This window comes from Jaculus jaculus, chromosome 10 (genome assembly GCF_020740685.1).
Source record: "Jaculus jaculus isolate mJacJac1 chromosome 10, mJacJac1.mat.Y.cur, whole genome shotgun sequence".
In the NCBI taxonomy this organism is placed as follows: Eukaryota; Metazoa; Chordata; class Mammalia; order Rodentia; family Dipodidae; genus Jaculus; species Jaculus jaculus.
This window is the reverse complement of record NC_059111.1, coordinates 22,046,454-22,067,370: the sequence shown is the minus strand read 5'-3', so window position 1 is coordinate 22,067,370 and position 20,917 is coordinate 22,046,454. Positions and strand designations below refer to the sequence as shown.

General features: G+C 45.2%; 1 protein-coding gene across 1 annotated transcript; it reads left to right on the top strand.

Moving 5' to 3' along the window:
* The first annotated feature begins 1,170 nt into the window (after window positions 1–1,170).
* LOC101603576 (cytochrome c oxidase subunit 5A, mitochondrial) lies at window positions 1,171–16,975 on the top strand. The gene is made up of 5 exons (XM_045160195.1): window positions 1,171–1,360; window positions 9,080–9,196; window positions 11,957–12,078; window positions 13,739–13,861; window positions 16,829–16,975. The coding sequence occupies exons 1-4, from the start codon at window positions 1,252–1,254 to the stop codon at window positions 13,850–13,852; spliced, it is 462 nt and encodes a 153-aa protein (XP_045016130.1). The 5' UTR covers window positions 1,171–1,251; the 3' UTR covers window positions 13,853–13,861; window positions 16,829–16,975.
* Window positions 16,976–20,917: the final 3,942 nt, after the last annotated feature.

Sequence of the window (20,917 nt, the reverse complement as noted above, 5' to 3'; positions counted from 1 at the left end):
GGGGACATTCTTCAGTGGGGTTGCAGGTATTTCCTACGGGGTCCTGGTTTGTGCTGTGGGAGCATCAGTCAGTTATTGGGGGGGTGGGGAGGGAACGCCTCTGGGCATAATGTCTTAACCTGTGGCTCTTAAGTCTTTCAGTTCCCTGTTCCGCAAAATTCCCTGTGCCATGGTGGATGAGTTTTAAGTTTACTTCAGTGAAGAGATCTTAGGAGCCCCTGGATCTCTGCTTTGGTAGGTGTTGAGTATCCTCAGGGTCTGTCTCCTACACTCTGGCGCTGATTATCAGGAACAGCATGGAAGCATGCTCATCTCCTCTGCAACTTTAAAAAAAAAATTATTTATTTATTTTGGTTTTTCGAGGTAGGGTCTCACTCTAGGCCAGGTTGACCTAGAATTCACTATGGAGTCTCAGGGTGGCCTCCAACTCACCGCGATCCTCCTACCTCTGCCTCCCGAGTGCTGGGATTAAAGGTGCACCACCACACCTGGCATTTTTATTTATTTTTACTTGAGAGAAAGAGACAGATAGAGAATGGCGCTCAAGACCTCCAGCCGCTGCAAACGAACTCCAGATGCATGCGCCCCCTTGTGCAGCTGGTTTACGTGGGTCCTGGAGAGTTGAACCTGAGGCCTTTGGTGTTGTAGCCAAACGCCTTAACAGCTAAACCATCTCTCCAGTGCCAAATCCTGTTTCTTTTTGGTTGTTTGTTTTTTCGAGTTAGGATCTCACTCTGCCCCAGGCTGACCTGGAATTCACTATAGTCTCAGGGTGGCCTCGAACTCACGGTGATCTTCCTACGGTTGCCTCCCGAGTGCTGGGATTAAAGGCGTGCGCCACCAAGCTCGGCTCAAATCCTGTTTCTTTTGAGTGCTGGGATTATAGCACATCCCCACATGCCATAATTTCCATCCTATTTTGAGATGACTGACAGTCGCCTCGGTTAAACGGCTTCGAACTGTCCATTGCTTTCCACTGCCTTTCCTCTTAAACTCTCCCAGATCACCAGACCGAGGCTAGAGGAGAGCCGCGGAGCTCGCAAGGTTTGTCCTCAGCGCGCCGCCGTAGCCCGCCCGCGGCCGCGTGATCCTCCCCCGCCCTTCCGGAGGCGCGAGCGCCGCAGTGGGCGGGCCTGTCGGCTCCGCCCCCCGTGCGTCGGTGCGTGAGTCCGGCCCTCCACGAGCCCGAGCGGCCCGCGAGCTCACACCGGCTTTTTCTCCAGCCTCAGCCCGCGCGCTGCCATCGCCGTCATGCTGGGCGCCGCTCTCCGTCGCTGCACCGTAGCAGCAGCAGCAGCAGCGGGCCGAGCGGTCCCCCGAGACTTCCTGAACCCCGTTTCGGCTTCCAGCTCCGCCGCCGGTAAGGTCCCAGCTTGCTTTGCCCGCCCGACCGCCGGCTCCAGCCCGCGTGTCCTTGCTGTGACCTGGGCCCCCGCCGCCACTCGAGGGCAGGCTCCTCTGGCGGCCTAGCTTCTGCCCGCGGAGCGGTCCCCGGGCCTTGTCCACCGTAGGCTTGCCCCTTCCCTGCTGCCTCTCGGGGTGGGGGACAGGAGGAACCGCTCCTGTGGCCTTCGCGACTTCCTGGTGCCAGCCCCGCGACGGGTCAGGTGTGGACCTCCCAGGGGCGTCGAGCTGAGGGCACCGAGCTCCCCTGCAGTCACTGGGCGGTCACGGTGTCCCCGTGCTGACCCCGCAGCCACCTGACCGGGAGTGGCCCCGGTTGGCCTGCAGCGTCTTGGGCGAAGGTGACATTGAGCCTCTGGGCACGCTGCCCGCTCCGGCGTTTCCTAGCACGTTATAAGGTTCCTTGTGGGATGCTTTTAGAGACAGCTTTCGTCTTAATCAGGCAATTCTCTGTGGGTGCGTTGTGTGTCACCGTCACAGCCTTTGCTGTCATGTGTAGGGGCGGTGGAGTCAGGTACTGATTCCTTCACGTTTAATGTAGATCAACGTGTGTGGTGGTTTCTTGAAAGAGAGCCTGAATGTTGACAAGTGTTCACGGTAAGAATTCGTAACATAATTTACGAATTCTTACCTTGGATATAGCATTTCTCCAAGAATTTCATCTGACTTGTCATTGAAATTAATAAAATTAGACAATCATTTTACATGCTTTTTTTTTAAGAGGTTAACGTTTTGAAAATGGGACCCAGGAATACAGCTTTTACAAACATGGAAAATTGTTTCATTTTTTTTTTTTCCTCCCCCAGTTTAAATTGGAATCTTGGTTGATGGGGTATGAAATGTGCTACCAGGTTGTGCGTCTCCTTTTCCCCTCCCATGAGAGCTAGGAGATTTTGTTTCCAGCACTGTATCCCTGCCCCCCCCCCCATGTGATCTTCTCACTCAGACTCTGCTTTGTGCTTTTAATTACAGAGGTTGATCTTGGAACTATAGAAATGATCTCTGAAAGTATAGTCTTCAGAGGTTGAACTTGGATCTTGGTTCGTGGTTGGTAGTATATGACATTTTAGGTGTGTGTGTATTTTGTTTGTTTTTTGGTTTTTCGAGGGAGGGTCTCCCTCTGGAATTAACTATGTAGTCTCAGGGTGGCCTTACTCATGTCAATCCTCCTACTTCTGCCTCCCAAGTGCTGGGATTAAAGGTGTACGCCACCATGCCCCGCTCAAATTTAGGTCTTTAAAAAAAGTATTTATTTGTGGGGCTGGAGAGATGTCTGAGCTGTTTAAGGTGTTTCCCTGCCAAGCCTAACAACCTGGGTTCAGTTTCCCAGTACCCATGTAAAGCCAAATGCACAAAGTGGTGCTTGCATCTGGAGTTTGTTTGCAGCAGCTAGAAGCCCTGGTACACCAATTCATAATTTTTTATTTCTCTCTCCTTGCAAATACATAAATTAATTAATTTGAAAAATTTTGATCAGATATATGTAGAGAGAATGGGCCCCTCAGGACTAAATGCTGCTGCAAGTGAACTATAGATGCATGTGCCACGTTGTGCATCTGGCTTTAAGTGGGTACTGGGGAATCGAACCTGGGCCAGCAAGATGACAAGTGAGCACCTTTAACTGGCCCTGTTTTTAAGTTAATTTGCAAGGTGTGGGGAGAGAAGAAAAAGGAACGGGAATTCCAGATGCCTGTGCCATTGTGTATCTGTACTGGGGACTTGAACCTGGGCGGTCAAACTTTGCAAGTCCTTAACTGCTGAGCTATCTCTCCAGCTCCCTCCCTAGCCCTTCAGATTTTTTTTTAGTGCTGGAGAGATGGCTTAGTAGTTAAGGTGCTTGCCTGCAGAGCCAAAGGACCCAGGTTCATGGCAATTTTATCTGTCCCTCCTTCCCCCCCCCAAATAAATAAATATTTTAAAAGTCTTTAATATTTTATTTTTATTTATAGGGGGGGGAACAGATAGAGAATGGATGTGTCAGGGCTTCCAGCACTGAAAATGAACTCCAGATGCATGCACCACTTTGTACATCTGGCTTACATGGGTCCTGGGGATTTGAACCTTGGTCCTTAGGCTCTGCAGGCAAGCACTTTAACTGCTAAGCAATCTCTCCAGCCTTAAATTTTGTCTTTTTTGGGGAAGGGTAGAATCGCATTTTAGCCCAGGCTGACCTGGAATTCACTATGTAGTCTCAGGTGGCCTCAGACTCATGGCAGTCCTCCTACCTCTTCTTCCCAAGGGCTAGGATTAAAAGCATGCACCACCATGAACAGCTAAAATTTTTATTTATTTATTCGCCAGCAGAGAGATACATATAGAGAGAAGGTATGGGCCCACTCGGGCTTCTAGCTACTGCACAGGAACTCTAGATTCATGTGCCACTTTGTGCGACTGGCTTTACGTGGGCCTGGGGAATCAAACCCAGGTCGTCCTTAGGCTGGACAGCTCTTAAAATTTTCTGCTTAGTAACAGAGGCCAGTAAGTTAAAAAGGAGACATAAAGGAGCCGGGCGTGGTGGCGCACGCCTTTAATCCCAGCACTCGGGAGGCAGAGGTAGGAGGATCACCAAGAGTTCAAGGCCATCCTGAGACTACATAGTGAATTCCAGGTCAGCCTGAGCCAGAGTGAGACCCTACCTCAAAAAAAAAAAAAAAAAAAAAAAAGGAGACATAAAGGATAGAGAAAGGAAGGAAGGAGGATACTTAATAGGTTGATATTTTATATATGTAATTACAATGATTGTAATGGGGAGGTAATATGATGGAGAATGGAATTTCAAATGGGAAAGTGTGGGGGTGGGGAGGGAGGGAATTACCATGGGATATATTTTATAATCATCAAAAATGTTAATAAAAATTAAAAAAAAAATTTCTGCACTTTTAGGCCAGGTGTGGTGACACATGCCTTTAATTCCAGCACTTGAGAGGCAGAGGTAGGATTGCTGAGAGTTCGAGGCCACCCTGAGACTCCATAGTGAATTCCAGGTCAGCCTGAGCTAGAGTGAGACCCTACCTCAGAAAGCCAAAAAGAAAAAGCTGGGCATGGTGGTGCACACCTTTAATCCCAGCGCTTGGGAGGCAGAGGTAGGAGGATCGCCATGAGTTCAAGGCCACCCTGAGACTACATAGTGAATTCCAGGTCAGCCTGAGGTAGAGTGAGACCCTGCCTCAAAAAACCAAAAATAATAATAATTCATCCTCCACATAATTCGTAAACCAAAGGCTTTATAAAGTAGGTGTTCTTTGTACTGAAATAGGGCCACAAGGTGGCAGTGTTGCTTACAGATGGTGTCACCTACTTTATGTGACCTTGAACACTTTTAACCTTAAGCTTTGGGTGCTTCCCTAAAATAAGGATAATTTTTGGTAGCTGTGAGGTTTAAATTAAATAATGTCACTCTTATAAACTTGTCTGGCACAAATGTTTAATATTGTCATCCCTTGCTTACTAGTGAAGTAGTTTGGTAGGGGTCTTCTTGGCATTAGGCAATTCTGTTGTGAACATCAGAACCCACATCCAGAAACCTAGGTAGCATAGTCCACTACACACACCTAGGCTGTATTTGGTCTGTGGTTGATAATTTGTAACTCATGAAATAAGTATATGCGTAATTTCAGTGCATTTCATTTTTGCCCATTTTAGGTTGATATATATTTTTTATTTATTTATTTTTTTAATGTTTATTAGCATCTTCTATGATTATAAAAAATATCCCATGGAAATTCCCTCCCCCCCCACTTTCCCCTTTGAAATTCCATTCTCCATCATATTACCTCCCCATCTCAATCATTGTACTTACATATGTACAATATCATAGGTTGATATATTAAGTGTGAGATCATAGAGGGTTTATACAACTGGAAGACCTTTTTTTTTTTTTTTTTTTTTTTTTTGGGGTTTCAAGGTAGGGTCTCACGCTGGTCCAGGCTGACCTGGAATTAACTATGTAGTCTCAGGGTGGCCTCGAACTCTCAGCGATCCTCCTACCTCTACCTCCCAAGTGCTGGGCTTAAAGGCGTGCACCACCACGCCCGGCAACTGGAAGACTTTTAAAAAGAGGCTCCCAGCACTGGGGAGACTAAGGTAGAATAGTTGCTATGAGCTCAAAGCCAGTCTGAAACTACATCTAGCGGGGTCAGCCTGGGCTAGAGCAAAATCTTACCTCAAAACAAAACAAAAAGTCTGGGTATGTGGCTCACGGCTAGGGAGGATAAGTAGGAGGATCACTGAGAGTTCCAGGCTGGCCTAGGCTACAGAATGAGACCTTGCCCCCCTAAAAAAAGAGGGGAGGAGGACAAATTAAGGGTCTGGGGAGATGGCTTAGTGTTCAAAGGGACCTGTTTGCAAAGCCCGCCCGCCCGATTTCAATTCCCTAGTATAGGGAATAAAGCCAGATACACAAAGTGGCCCATGTGCCTGGCATTTGTTTGCAATGAAAGAGGCTCTGGGGCTGGAGTGATGGCTTAGTGATTAAAGGCACTTGCCTACGAAGCCCAAGGACCCAGGTTTGATTCTCCAGTACCCATATAAGCCAGATGCACATGGTAGCTCATGCATCTGGAGTTCAAAGAAGCTCTGGCATGCCATATTCTCTCTCTCAAATAAATTTTAAAATGCTATTTGTTTTAAATATATATTTTTTAAATTTTTTGTTCATTTTTATTTATTTATTTGAGAGTGACAGAGAGAGAGAGGCAGATAGAGAAAGTGAGATTGAGAATGTGCACGCCAGGGCCTCCAGCCACTGCAAACGAATTCCAGACGCGTGCGCCCCCTTGTGCATCTGGCTAATGTGGGACCTGGGGAACCAAGCCTCGAACCGGGGTCCTTAGGCTTCACAGGCAAGCGCTTAACCGCTAAGCCATCTCTCCAGCCCTAAAATGCTATTTGTTTTAAAGAATTAAGTTTCTTAGCCATTGAAAGACACCAGGGGTAAGAATTCAGATCTTGTGTTTGGTCTATGAAGAACTCTTCAACTTAGAACACATTTCCCAATATGTTTATTTGTTTATGTGTGTGTTCGTGCACGCGTGTGTGTCTGTGCCCCATGGCACACTTGTGGACAAAGTCAGAGGCCAACTTTGGGGTGTTGGTCTTTTCCTTCTACTTCATTTGAGGCAAAGTCTGGGTCTTGTTGCTCACTGTTGTGTTTGTCAGGCCAGGTAGCCCACAAGTTTCCAGCAAATTCTATCTCTGCCTCCCATTTCATAGTCAGGGTTCTGGGAGTACAGAAGCTTTCAGCTTTTACGAGGGGTCTCAGGATCTGAATTCAGATCCTCATGCTTAAGCAGCAAACACTTTATCCACTGAGCTGTCCTCAGTGTGAAAATGGCAGTGTGTCTCAAAAGCTCTTTCCAGGGCTGGGATGTAGCGTAGTTGGTAATGTGCTTGCTTGCTGTGTCCTGGGTTCGATTCCTAACAACACATGAAACCAGATGTGGTGAAGCCTGCCTGTAATCCCAAAACTACATGTTCAAAACCAGCCAGAGCTACATGAGACCATGTCTCAGAAATAAAAACTGCCTTAGGGGCTGGAGAGATGGCTTAGCCATTAAGGTGTTTGCCTGCAAAGCCAAAGGACCTGGGGTCAATTCTCTAGAACCCATGTAAGCCAGATGCACAAGGTGGCACATGTGTTTGGAGTTCATTTGCAATGGCTGAAGGCCCTGGTGCACCCATTCTCATTCTCTCTCTCTCTCACAAATGACTTAGGAGAAGATTCAGTGTTTAAAGGCTCTCTCTTACAAAGCCTACTGGCCTGGGTTGAATTATCTAGCACCTATGTAAAGCCAGATGCAAGAGGCCAATACACAGACCTACAAATAAATAATAAAATTTTTATTTATTTACTTATTTATTTATTTTGATTTTCAAAGTAGGGTCTCACTCTAGTCCAGGCTGACCTAGAATTTACTATGTAATCTCAGGGTGGCCTCGAACTCTTGGTAATCCTCCTATGTCTCTGCCTCCCAAGTGTTTTATTTATTTATTTATTTTGTTTTGGGTTTTTTTTTCACCCTGCTTTTGGTTATTCGATTTTTTGGGGGTAGGGTCTCTCTAGCTGAGGCTGACTTTCCAGGCTGACCTGGAATTCACTATGTAGTCTCAGGGTGGCCTTGAACTCATGGTGATCCTCCTACCTCTGCCTTCCTAGTGCTAGAATTAAAGGCAGGCATCACCACACCTGGCTCCAAGTGTTCTACTTTTTAAAATATTATTTATTTATTTGACAGAGAAAGAGGGAGAGATTGAGAGAATGGGCTCGCCAGCGCCTACCACCACTGCAAACAATCTCCAGACATTTGCACCCCTTTGTGCATTTGTCCAACGTGGATCCTGGGGAATTGAACCTGGGTTCTTTGGCTTTGCAGGCAAACACCTTAACTGCTAAGCCATGCCTCCAGCCCGGGTGTTTAAATTTTTATTTATTTATTTGAGAGAAAGAATTGGCCCACCAAAGCCCCCAGCTGCTGCAAACGAACTCCAGATGCTTGAGCTAGAGTGAGACCCTACCTCCAAAAACAAAAACTAAAACAACCAAAATTAAGACTAGTGAAGTGATTGGGAATGTAGCTCAACTGATAGAGTTCTTATTTGGTACGCATGAATCCTGGAGTTCAATCCAGAACACTTCCATCATTGCTGCTGCGTGTGTGTGTGCGCGTGCACATACGTACATACACATGCACATGAGGGTGGGCATGCCAGAGCCTCTTGCTGCTGCAAACAAACACCAGATATTTAAGCGTCTGACTGATGTGAGTGCTAGGGAATTGAACCCTGGCCAGCAGACTTTGTGCCTTGAACTGCTGAGCTATCTTCCCAGCCACCTTTTACTTCTTTTTCTTTGCTTGCTTTTTAAATTTTTATTTATTTATTTGCAAGCATAGAAATAAAGAAGATAGAATGGACCCACCAGGGCCTCTAGCCTGCAAATGAACTTCAGATGCATACACCCCACCCTTTTTGTGCATCTGACTTTATGTGGGTACTGGGGAATTCAACTTGGATCTTTAGATTTTTGAAGGCAAGTACCTTAACCACTGAGCCATCTTTCCAAGCCCCGTTTTTCCCCTCCCCCTTTTTGAAACAGGGCATTACTGTGCAATCCAGACTGTGCCTAACCATCTAGTCCAGTTTGACTTTAAAATCATGGCAATCTTCCTACTCCAGCTCTCAAATATTGGGATTACAGGTGTGAGCCACTGTATCTGATTTACGATACCTTTTTTTTTTTTTTTCTGAGGTAGGGTTTCACTCTAGCTTCACAATGATGCCTGGCCTACACAAGGTTTATTTAATTACTCTTATTAAATGCTTATTCATTCATTTATTTATTTGTTTATTTTCATTTACTTATTTGAGAGTGAGGGAGAGAGAAAGAGGCAGAGAGAGTGAGAACAAGAATGAATGGGCGCGCCAGGACCTCCAGCCACTGCAAACGAACTCCAGAGGCATGCGCCCCCTTGTGCATCTGGCTAACATGGGTCCTGGGGAAATGAGCCTCGAACTGGGGTCCTTAGACTTCACAGTCAAGCGCTTAACCGCTAAGCCATCTCTCCAGCTTGATATCCTACCTTTAAAATCAAATAAGCAAAAGACAACTTAATGCAGTAGACAAGATAAATCAAGCACTATTAGTGCATTGAAGTCATCACTCTTTTTTCCTTTGTAGCCATCCAGTCAGCTCGCTGCTATGCTCATGGGTCACATGAGACAGACGAGGAGTTTGATGCACGCTGGGTGACGTACTTCAACAAGCCAGACATAGACGCCTGGGAATTACGTAAAGGTAATTGAAATAAAGACTTTTTTTGGCATATGATTATGAGCCATTTCCACTGCTTTATTGAAAACAATTTGAAAACATCATGGTTAGGAGACTTTACAACATTGTAATGATTCCTACAAAATGGATTTTTTTTTTTTTCCCAAGGCAGGTCTCACTGTAGCCCAGGCTGACCTGGAATAAACTCTGTAGACTCAGGGCGGCCTCGAACTTGCTATGATCCTCCTACCTTTGCCTCCCAAGTGCTGGGATTAAAGGCATGCACCACCACACCTGGCCTACAAAATGGAATTTTATTTACTTATTTCTTTTTAATTTTTATTTTATTCATTTTTTAAATTTATTTGCAAGAGAGAGACAGAGAGAGAATGGACATACCATGGCACTCAGTGGTCGTAAATGAACTCCAGGCGCATGTGCCACCTTGTGCATCTGGCTTACGTGGGTCCTGGGGAATCGAACCTTTGGCTTCACATATAAATGCCTTACAAACTAAGCCATCTCTGTAGCCCTGTTTATTTAAAAAAAAAAAAAACAACTTTTTAAAAAATTTATTTATGAGAGAAGGGGTATGAGACAGGGAGGAAGGGGCAGATAAGAGAATGGGTGCAGCAGGGCCTCCAATAATGACAGACTCCAGACACATGCCCCACCTTGTGCATCTGGTTTACATGGATACTGAGGAATCAAACTTGGGTCCTTAGGCTTTGCAGGTGAGCACCTTAACTGCTAAGCCATCTCTCCAGCCCCAAAATGGAATTGTAAACCAGGCACTGGGTTGGGGTTTGTAACTCAGTGGTAGAGTGGTTGCCTAGCATGCACAAGACTCGGGACTGGGCTCAGTCACCAGCACTAGGGAGAGGGAATGAGGGTAGGACAAGCATTGTTGACCTTTTTTTTGGGGGGGGGGGTCTATCAATATAACCCAGGCTGACCTGGAATTTACTTTGTAGTCTCAGTGTGGCCTGGAACTCAGTGATCCTCCTACCTCTACCTTCTGAGTGCTGGGATTAAAGGCGGGCACCACCATGCCCGGCTTTGCCCAGTGTGCTTGAGTAACACAATTATCCTTGATTGAAGATCACTGTTGTAGAAATAGGGCTAGCTAAGCATGGTTAATAGTGGGTTTTTGTTGTTGTTGTTTTGAGGTAGGGTCTCACTCTGGCTCAGGCTGACCTGGAATTCACTATGTAGTCTGAGGGTGGCCTCAAACTTCCCTCCTTACCTTACCAGAGCACTGGGATCAAAGGCTTACTCCACCATGCCCCTGCATGTATTGTTTTTGTTTGTTGTTTTGGTTTTTCAAGGTAGGGCCTTGCTCTTAAATGTGAATAAGTAGCATTAACAGTAGTCACCAATTGTGAGTGCACTGTAAATAACTTCAGAGCAAGAATTTAGTGTGTTTTCTCTATGGCTGTGTGATTGTATCTACTTGTATTACAATAATAAAAGGAAGAAACCCAAGTGCTTTCAATTTCTCTGCTGGAATGTAATGACCTCATTTTGCTGCAACCAGGGAAATTTTTTACTGAATAATTTAAAAATCTTACTGATGAATGAAAAGAATACCAATTGTGCACCCTCATTAAGACAGTCTTAAATTTCATCATGTGTCATTTCATGAAGATAAAGTAATCATGCTCAATTATTTTCTGGCTGAATGTTTGAGTCTGCACTAACGTTTCTCTATAATGTGTCCTTAATGTCCTTGTTGGGCTTCATTAACTCTTCTTGGGGCATTTCACTGGTTGTTTTAGACTTATTTTCCAATAGAGTCTGTTTAAAATATTCCAAATATTTAGGTTGTATTAAAGGTAAAGCTCATGAGTTGGAAATAACTCATTTTTGGTTTTTCAGGGTAGGGTCTCACTCCAGCTCAGGCTGACCTGGAGTTCACTATGTAGTGTCAGGGTGTCCTTGAACTCACAGTGGTCCTCCTACCTCTGCTTCCCAAGTGCCAGGATCAAAGGTATGCACAGCATACCCAGCAGGAAATAACTCTTTATTTGAAGAGAAATGCAGCACAGATTATTACGAAAACAGTACTTGTATTTAAGAAATCTGCAATCTGCATGCTATTGCATAATCCCATTGAGTCAGTGCAGTACTTTCATCTAGAGTTTACTAAAGGTAGATTCTCATTTTAAGGGTTTTTTTTTGGGGGGGGGGAGAAGGGAGGAGGTAGGGTCTCACTCTTACTCAGGCTGACCTTGAACTCACCATGATCCTCCTGCCTCTGCCTCCCAAGTGCTGGGATTAAAGGTGTGTGCCATCATACCTGGCTTAAGGTTTTGTTTTTTTTTTTATACATATATATACATTTTTTTACTTATTTGAGACAGAGAGAGGGAGAGAGAGAGGAAGATACAGAGAGAATAGGTGTGCCAGGGCCTCCAGCTGCTACAAACTCACTCCAGATGCATGCATCACTTCGTGCATCTGGTTTATGTGGGTCCTGGGGAGTCAAACCTGGATCCTTTGGCTTTGCAGGCAAGCACCTTAACCATTAGGCCATCTCTCCAGCCCCTAGAGGATGAAAGAGATGAAGTCACATGCCCACGAGTCACCCCAAGTACAGATAACTGCTTCAGTCCCAGCCCTGGGGAGGGTGAGGTATGAGGATCACTCTTAGTTTGAGGCCAGCCAGGGGCTACAGAGTGAGTTCCTGGTCTTCCTTGGGCTACAATGAAACAATGTAAATAATCAAGTTTTAGTTAATCAAAGATATTTCAGGTTAAGTGACCCTTCTTTTTAATTTGACAGGAATGAACACACTGGTCGGCTATGACCTGGTTCCAGAGCCCAAGATCCTTGACGCCGCTCTGCGTGCTTGCCGACGGTTAAATGATTTTGCTAGTGCTGTTCGCATCTTAGAGGTTGTTAAGGTTGGTGAGAGACAGCGCTGAGATTGTTTAAAGTGGGTGGGCCATCAGTGAGATACCAGCATGCTGTGTTTGATTTGCTAAATACCTAAAGCTAAGCAAGGCATTGTGTTACACACCTGTAATTCTAGCGATTAAGAGACTAAGTCAAGAAGGTTATGAGTTCAAGGCCTGCCTGGGTTACAAAAGGGGACCTGTCTCAACAGAACAAAGCCTAAAATTTGGTTTTGATTTTATTTTTATTTATTTATGTGACAGAGAAAGAGGGGTGGGGAGAGAGAGAATGAATATGGGTGTGCCAGGGCCTCCAGCCACTGCAAGCAAACTCCAGACACTTGTGGTCCCGGGGAATCGAACCTCGGTCCTTTGGCTTTGCAGGCAAACGCTGCAACTGCTAAGCCATCCCTCCAGCCCTATTATTTTTATTTTTGAGCAAGAAAGAGAGTGAGCGTTCCAGTACCTTCAGGCTGCTGCGAAAGGACTCCAGACCATGCGCCCCCTTGTGGTGCATGTGCGACATTGTGTGCTTGTGTCACTGTCTGGCTACATGGGCTCTGGAGATTTGAACATGAGTTCACAGGCATGTGCTTTAACTGCTAAGCCATCTCTCCAACCCATTGTTTTTGTTTTTGTTTCTTCTTTGCTTTGAGACAGTCTCACAATGTAATGGAGGCTGACTTTGAACTCCTCATCCTCCTGCCTCCACTTCCTAAGTGTTGGGATTATAGGTGTGTTTTGACATGCCTCCAACACTCTAAAATTCTGACTGGCTACAGGAAATGTACATTGTAGCAACCATTTGCTCAAGGTGTTAAAAGTGTTCATGACACCCCTTTGTTGAAAAATTAATCTTACAGGCTACAGAGATGGGTTCAGAGGTTAAAGGCACTTGCTTGCAAAGCCTAGAGGCCAGGGGTTTGATTCTCCAGTCCCATGTAAAGTCAGATCCACAAAGTGGCACGTGCATCTGAAGTTCATTTGGAGTAGGTTTAACTATGAAGGATACTCTTTTGATATTTATGATATGAAATGTTAGTAGCTTGTTTTCAGGCTTCGCAGAAGCAAGTTATGACTGTACAACTATTAATAATACTGTAGAAGAGTGTTAAGGCATTTGTCAAAACTGCCACTGTGGTCATTTGTTTTCTGAGTGCAGTTCTCTATGAATTGACATATGGTCTATAAGAAAAATTTCAGGTTTCTAAGGGGAAAGTGATAATACTTCATAATAAGTAAGATAATTAGGGGTTCTGTAGGCTATCAAGCCATTCAGCACTGGTAGTTAATTCAGTTAGACTCTTAAATTGGAGGCAAATTAAAAAACTTTGCCTGTGCTAACTTAATTTTTCCTGTTGCCTCCTGGGCATGTTTAATTACCTTTACATAATTCTGTCATCACCACCTTCTTTTCCAGTAGTTCTAGACTTAAACTGTTTTGGTGTTTCCCTTTCCAAGTTAATCTGTCTTATTCTCAAAATAGCTTTGAAACCTACTTGTACAATGTATAATAAGTTGCCCTCTTTGTTGAAAAAATGTGCTGGCATAAAAGTAGATGGCCTGTTAACTACACTCTGCATATGTGATTAAAAGCTTTTTCAAGTTCATTTTGTTACTACAGACAGCTTTTCAGAGAGCTCGATGTGATGATTCTTTTTGCCAACAGGACAAAGCGGGTCCTCATAAGGAAATCTACCCCTATGTCATCCAGGAACTTAGACCAACTTTGAATGAACTGGGTATTTCCACTCCAGAGGAACTGGGCCTTGACAAAGTGTAATCTTCCTCGGTAAGGAGCATAACAGGAAAAAGATACAAGGAGGGGTGGGTTGATGCCTGGTTTGTATGTTTATTATTTGAGAGAGAAAGAGGCAGATAGAGAGAGAATGGGCATGTCAGAGCCTCCAGCTATTTCATATGAACACACCACCTTGTACATCTAGTTTACGTGTCTCCTGTGGACTTGAACCTGGGTACTTTGGCTTTGTAGGCAAGTGCCTTAACCGCTAAGCCATCTCTCCAGCTGGAACATATATATGTTTTTCGAAGTAGAGTCTCACTGTAGTCCAGGCTGACCTGGAGTTTGCTATGCCATCTCAGGCTGGCCTCAAACTCACAGTGATCCTCCTACCTCTGCCACCTGAGTGCCCAGTGCTGGGATTAAAGACATGCATCACCACGCCAGGCCAGGCTCCAAAATTGTATTTCTAATTGTTATGTATAAAGGCAAGCATAAGCCTTCTTAAACTTTATTGGTTCTTTTGATTGCTTTTTGTTGTTGTTTCTGATGTTTGGTTTTCTGTTTGTTTATTCAAGGTAGGATCTCTCTCCACACCAGGCTCCCCTTGAGCCCACAGTGATCCTCTTACCTCTGCTTGCCCTACTGGGATTAAACATGCCTGCCACCAGCTATTGGTCCTTTTTTTGTTTGTTTTTCAAGATAGAGTCTCACTCCAGCCCAGGCTTACCTGGAATTCGCTGAGTATTCTCAAGCTGGCTGGGAACTCACAGAGATCCTTATACCTCTGCCTCCCAAGTGCTGGTATTAAAGGCATTCACCACCACTCCTGGTTTATTGGTTCTTTTTTTTTTTAATTTATTTGAGAGCGACAGACACAGAGAGAAAGACAGATAGAGGGAGAGAGAGAGAATGGGTGCGCCAGGGCTTTCAGCCTCTGCAAACGAACTCCAGACACGTGCGCCCCCTTGTGCATCTGGCTAACGTGGGACCTGGGGAACCGAGCCTCGAACCGGGGTCCTTAGGCTTCACAGGCAAGTGCTTAACCGCTAAGCCATCTCTCCAGCCCTTTATTGGTTCTTTTGAGAAAAGCTCTTGTTATGTAGTCCTGGCTGGATAGAACTCTCTTATACTGATCCTCCTACGTCCCTAGTGCTGGGATTACAGGTCTAGGTCACCACAACTGACTTCTTTTGCTTTTGTTATCCTGGTTTTTTCCTCTGCAAGATATTACTGGTTTCACATATGATTGGATTGGTGGTTTCTGCTCTCATCATTTTTTTTTTTTTTCGAGGTAGGGTCTCACCTAACCCAGGCTGACCTGGAATTCACTGTAGTCTCAGGGTGGCCTCGAACTCACGGCAGTCCTCCTGCCACTGCCTCCCACGTGCTGGGATTAAAGTCTAAGTCTAAGGACCCAGGTTTCATTCCCCATTACCCACATAAAGCCAGATGAAAGGTAGCACATACGTCTTGAGTTCAAATGCAGTAGCTGGAGGCCCATTCTCTCTCTTTCAATATATGTATATCTGTCTCTTTTTTTCCTCTCTCAAATATATTTATTTATTTATTTATTTTGAGATAAGAACTTAGTAGGAGAATTTATTTGATGCATCTTTCTCTAAGGAAAGACATAAATTAGATAATGAAAACAGTTACAATAAGACCATGGGATGGCTTGGCAGTTAAGCGTGCATGCTATGCACGCTTGAGGGCCTGAGAACACCTGAATTTGATTTTCCAGGACCACATTAAAAAAAACAGGCATAGTCATACATGTCTGTGTCTATAACCCCAATGCTTCAGTGGGCTTGAGAACATAATTACTGGGGCTTGCTGACTGGAAAAATGGTCAGCCTAGACTAGAATGAAACCCTATCACAAAACAAAACAAAACAAAACAAAACAAAAAAAGCCGGGCATAGTGGCACACGCCTTTAATCCCAGCACTCGGGAGGAGGCGGAGGTAAGAGGATCACCATGAGTTCGAGGCCACCCTGAGAATACAGAGTGAATTCCAGGTCAGTCTGGACTACCTCACAAAAACAAAAAAAAAAAAAAAGTTTTAGGACTGGAGAGATGGTTTAGTGGATAAGGCGTTTGCTTCCAAAGCCAAAGGACCCAGGTTCAACTCTCCCAGGCCCCATAAAAGCCAGATGTTCAAGGTGGCACATGTATCTGGAGTTTCTATTTGCAGTGGCTAAAGGCCCTGGGGCGCCCATTATCTTTCTCTCTCTGTCTGCCCTCTTCTTTCTCTCTCTAATAAATAAAAAGCTTTTTTAAAATCTTTTTTTTTTTTAATCCTGCTTTTACCTCTCAAGTGTTGGGATTGCAGGTGTGTGCTACAACATCTGACCCTGAACACTTCTCTAGTTCAAAAAGACAGTTCTATGTACTGGTGAGATAGATGATTAAAAGGCCACAAAACCAGTCTTCTGTGAGTTGGCTGAGGCAGGATTAAGAGCAGAAAAGGCTCCAGAGAGTGGTGATTTCCTGGGGCTATAGTTTGGTTTTTTTGTGTGTGTGTGTGTGTGGTTTTTTTTTTTTTTTTTTTTTTTGGTTTTTTTGAGGTAGGATCTCACTCTGGTCCAGGCTGACCTGGAATTAACTCTGTAGTCTCAGGGTGGCCTTGAACTCATGGTGATCCTCCTACCTCTGCCTCCCAAGTGCATTAAAGGCGTGCGCCACCACGCCCGGCTTTTTTTGGTTTTTTGAGGTAGGGTCTCACTCTAGCCCAGGTTGACCTGGAATTCACTATGTAGTCACAGGGTGGCCTGGAACTCACCGTGATACTCCTACCTCTGCCTCCAGAGTGCTGGGATTAAAGGCGTGCGCCACCACGCCCAGCTTTGTTTTTTTAGAGAGAGAGTGAGATTACATAGTGAGTTCCAGGTCCCCCTGGGTTGGATTAAGACCCTATCTCGTATAACCAAAAAAACCAAAAAAAAAAAAAGTTGTTTCAAATAGAATGTCTTCTTTGTAATACTTTTCTTAATGATTCTGTGTTTTCTCTTACAGGTGGACTTCCCAAGGATTTACTGGTATTGCTACTTGATTATAAACAGTGACCTAGAAATGTTTCATTTGAACAAATTTTCCTTTGAGTATCAAGCCATGTAATAGTAACTTGGACTTTAATAAAAGGGAAATGAGTTTGGACTGAAATTAGGTGTTGTTCCGTTGTTTGCACTGAGCATGCAGTGCTCTGGGGTTGATTTCTGGGGTTTGATGTCTTCATTCACTCTGAGAGAGCTGCGCTTTTCTCCAGAAACCATCAGACCTGTAAGTCAGCGTCATCAAAACATTTTAGTGCTCTGACTGAGAAGTTAACTGAAAACCAAAAATCATTTATACATAATGTTGGTAGTAGGGTCAGCAAGCACTTTACTATAATTGTGTGTGTGTGTGTGTGCCTGTTCTGTGTGTGGTATGTGTGTGTGCACGCAAGCATGGTATGCCCCTGCCTGTGTGGCTAGAGGGTGTCCTGTTGTATTGTTTATGCTCCTTCTTACCTGAGCTAGAGTCTCATACTCATCCCAGCATTTATTGTTGTTTTTGGTTTTTGTTTTTATTTGCTAGGAGGGAGAGAGAATGTGCACACCAGGGTCTTCAGCTTCTGCAAATGGACTCCACATGCATGCACCACTTTGTATCTGCCTTTATATGGGTTCTGGGAAATTGAACCTTGGTTGATTAATTTTGCCAGCAAGGGCGTTAACCACTGAGCCATCTCCAGTCTTGCACATGTTCTAGCACTGAGCTATGCCCTTAGCCCACTTTGTAAGGTCTTTAAAATCATCACCTTTCCCCTACTTGACTCCTTTATTAGAGAGTAGGAATAAAAAATAAACCAAAAACCAGGTGTGGTGGAACATGCCTTTAATCCCAGCACTTGGGAGGCAGAGGTAGGAGGATCACTATGAGTTCGAGGCCACCCTGAGACTACATAGTGAATTACTGGTCAGCCTGAGCTACAGTGAGACCTTGCCTCAAAAAACCAATAAATAAATAAACCAAAGCAGTATGTATATTTATTGTATAGTTAATAGCCATGGTTTTTAGGTTTGATCCCTCTAAACAAGCAATTTCCCCTACATGCAGTGTAGCAGCCAGATTCCCACCCAGGGGTGTTTGCTAGCCAAGCCCTCGTGAAACATTCTGTGACCATACACATGAGTGTGAAGGCACAGTAGGCTACTGCAGAAATGGCATTTAGTTAAAGCTTAGAGAACTAGGGTGGGGTGGTAATCCTAGATCCAAAGGTATTGGGACATGTTTGGCCTTTGTACCACTAGGGTAGAGAGAAGAGATTTGTTTTCTCTCTCTCTCATTTTGGTGTGTGTGTGCCTGTGAGTTCAGGCACACACGTGGAGGTCAAAGGGCAACTTTGGTTACAGTCCTCCTCTTCCACCTTGTTTGAGGCAGTCTTTCATTGTTCACCTATTGCTACATTTGCCAGGTTAGCTGGCCTGCAAGCTTTTGGGGGATTCTCCTATTTTCAACTGCCATCTACCTGTAAGCGTGCTGGAATTATAGGTGTTTATGCTAAGGCATCCAGAATGTAGGTTCTGGAAATCCAAACTTGGGTACTCTTGCTTGTACAGCAAGTGCTTTATCAAAAGCCAGTGTGGGGGCTGGGGAGATGGCTCAGTTCATTTCCCCAGGACCCGCATAAAGCCAGATGCACAAAGTGGCACATGCTTCTGGAGTTCCTTTGTAGTGGCAAGAAAGAGGCTGTGATGTACCCATATTTTCCATCCCTTTTGGTTCTCAAGTAAACAGAATATGTATACTTACATCTTATTTAAATGTATTTATTTGCAAGAAAAGATGAAAAGGAGACAGAATAGGAGCACCAGGGCCTCCAGCCACTGCAACAGACTCCAGATGCATGCAGTACTTTGTGTAGCTGGTTTTATGGAGGTCCTGGGGAATTGAACTCTGGTCATCAGGCTTTGCAGACAAATGCCTTAACCACCAAGCAATCTCTTCATCCCTATACATATATCTTTTTAAAGTATTTATTTTTATTTATTTATTTGAGAGAGATACAGAAATGGGCAGGCAGAGAGAATGGGCGTGCCAGGGCTTATAGCCACTGCAAACGAACTCCAGATGCATGTGCCTCCTTGTGCATCTGGCTTATATGGGTCCTGGGGAGTCAAACCTGGGTCCTTTAGCTTTGCAGGCAAGCGCCTTAAGCACTAAGCCATCTCTCCAGCCCCCTATTCATATATTTTAAAATATTTATTCGTAAGCAGAGAGACAGAATCGGAATGTAAAAAGCCTCTTGCCCCACTGCAAACAAACTTGAGACTCAGGTGCCACAGCGCTTCTGACTTAACGTGGGTACTGGGAAATTGAACCTGGGTCAGCAGACTTTGCAAGCAAGCACCTTTAGCAGCTGAGCCATCTCCCAGCCATATATATATATATGCATGCACACACATACATACATACATACACACACACACACATATAAAGTTTTTATATATGTGTATATATAAATTTTTAAGGCCAGGATGGAAGTTAATTAATACTTAAGATTGTCTTCTTAAGGTCTCCATTCCCAACAAAGAAACACTAACTGGGGACTGAACGTCTTACCTATCATCATAGGTCTGCATAAGCTTTTGTAGCAACTGCCACAGCACAAGCGATGGTAACCCTTCGCTGAATGGAAGAGCAGAAGGAAGTCAGATCAGTCACTGATTGGGTCTGAGTCAGGGGACGGGGAGGCTGTGTGCTGTGGCAGTTCTTGCTCTGGAGTCTCATCCTCCCACAACCTAGTTTTTCTTTCTTACTTTGGGAGGGAGATACTTTAGTTTTCTTAAATTACTAATGAACTTGTATTTTTCTTTTTTGGCCTGTGTGTGTGTAGAAGGATCTTGCTATGTAACTGAAGCTGGCCTTGTACTGTGTTCCACACTCTACCTCCTCACTGTTAGAATTACCTGTATGCACCACCACACCCAGGTCTTAAACTTCATTTATGAACTACCAGTTCTCGCTGCGGAAGTCATGAAGATTGAACATTAAGCAAAATCATAGGAAATTGTCTCTGGAACTGAAAAACAGTCTAGTGGCCATGCATAGTGAGGCAACGCTGTAATCCCAGCCCTTATAAAGCTGGTGCAGGAGGATTGTGAGTTTGAGATCATAGAGGAGTGGAATCCACCTAAGCAGAAAGGATTTCTTAGTGTTTCATTTTTCAAGAAAAAAAAAAATTGGTTTGGCTCTGAGGACTGCACAATATTGACCAACCTTGTGGATACAGTGTGTTAGCCATGGAACAGCCTCTTATTTGGCAGTTTCTACAAGGATCTGGACCTCATTTCCAGCCAGACACAAGTCATCCCCTGGGGGCCAGAAAAGTCAAGAGTCTTGACATAGCTCGATACCCTGCCAAACAGACTCAAGAGTGCACTTTCACCCTGTTTTCTAGGAGCCAATTTTGGTTTTACTGGAGAACAGACACCGACGTTGGCTGTATCTTTGCTGGGACTGAAGGCGCAAGCCACCACCTCCTGCTGGTTCCACTTGATTTTGACACAGTGCTGGCCTTGGACTTCCTCTCCAGTGCTAGGATGACCGCCCTGTGCCACCACGCCCTGGCGTTCCATTTTACTTTTTGCTGTGTTGGGCATCAAACCTAGGGTCTTGCACACGCCAGGCAAGCACTCTACCACTGAGCTACAAGGTTTTATTTTTAAATGTGGAAACAGACCCAAAGGGGGGCCTCCCCTGACCAAGGTGTCAGCACGTGTAGTTTAGAAAGGGCGTGGGATTCGGTGCAGCGTCTTGCACAGCCCAGGCACTGCTCCTCTAGGTCCTTGAGCCTCTCAGGCCCGTTTCCTTTTCTGGAAAAGCGGCCTCTTCAGTTCAGCCCGGTCGGCGCACGCCCGGGGGCGGAACCGCGGTGCTGAGCCCCTGCGGGCGGCCGCGGAAGTCAGGACCCGGCGCACCCGCGCCTGCGCGCCGCCCGCCATCTTTGTAAAGCGGCGCTGGTGCCCGGCCGCTGTCCGTCCGTCCGTCCGTCCGCCCGCCCGCCCGCTCGCGCGTCCCGGGGCGGGACTGCGCCACCGGCGCGGCGGGGCGGGGCCGGCC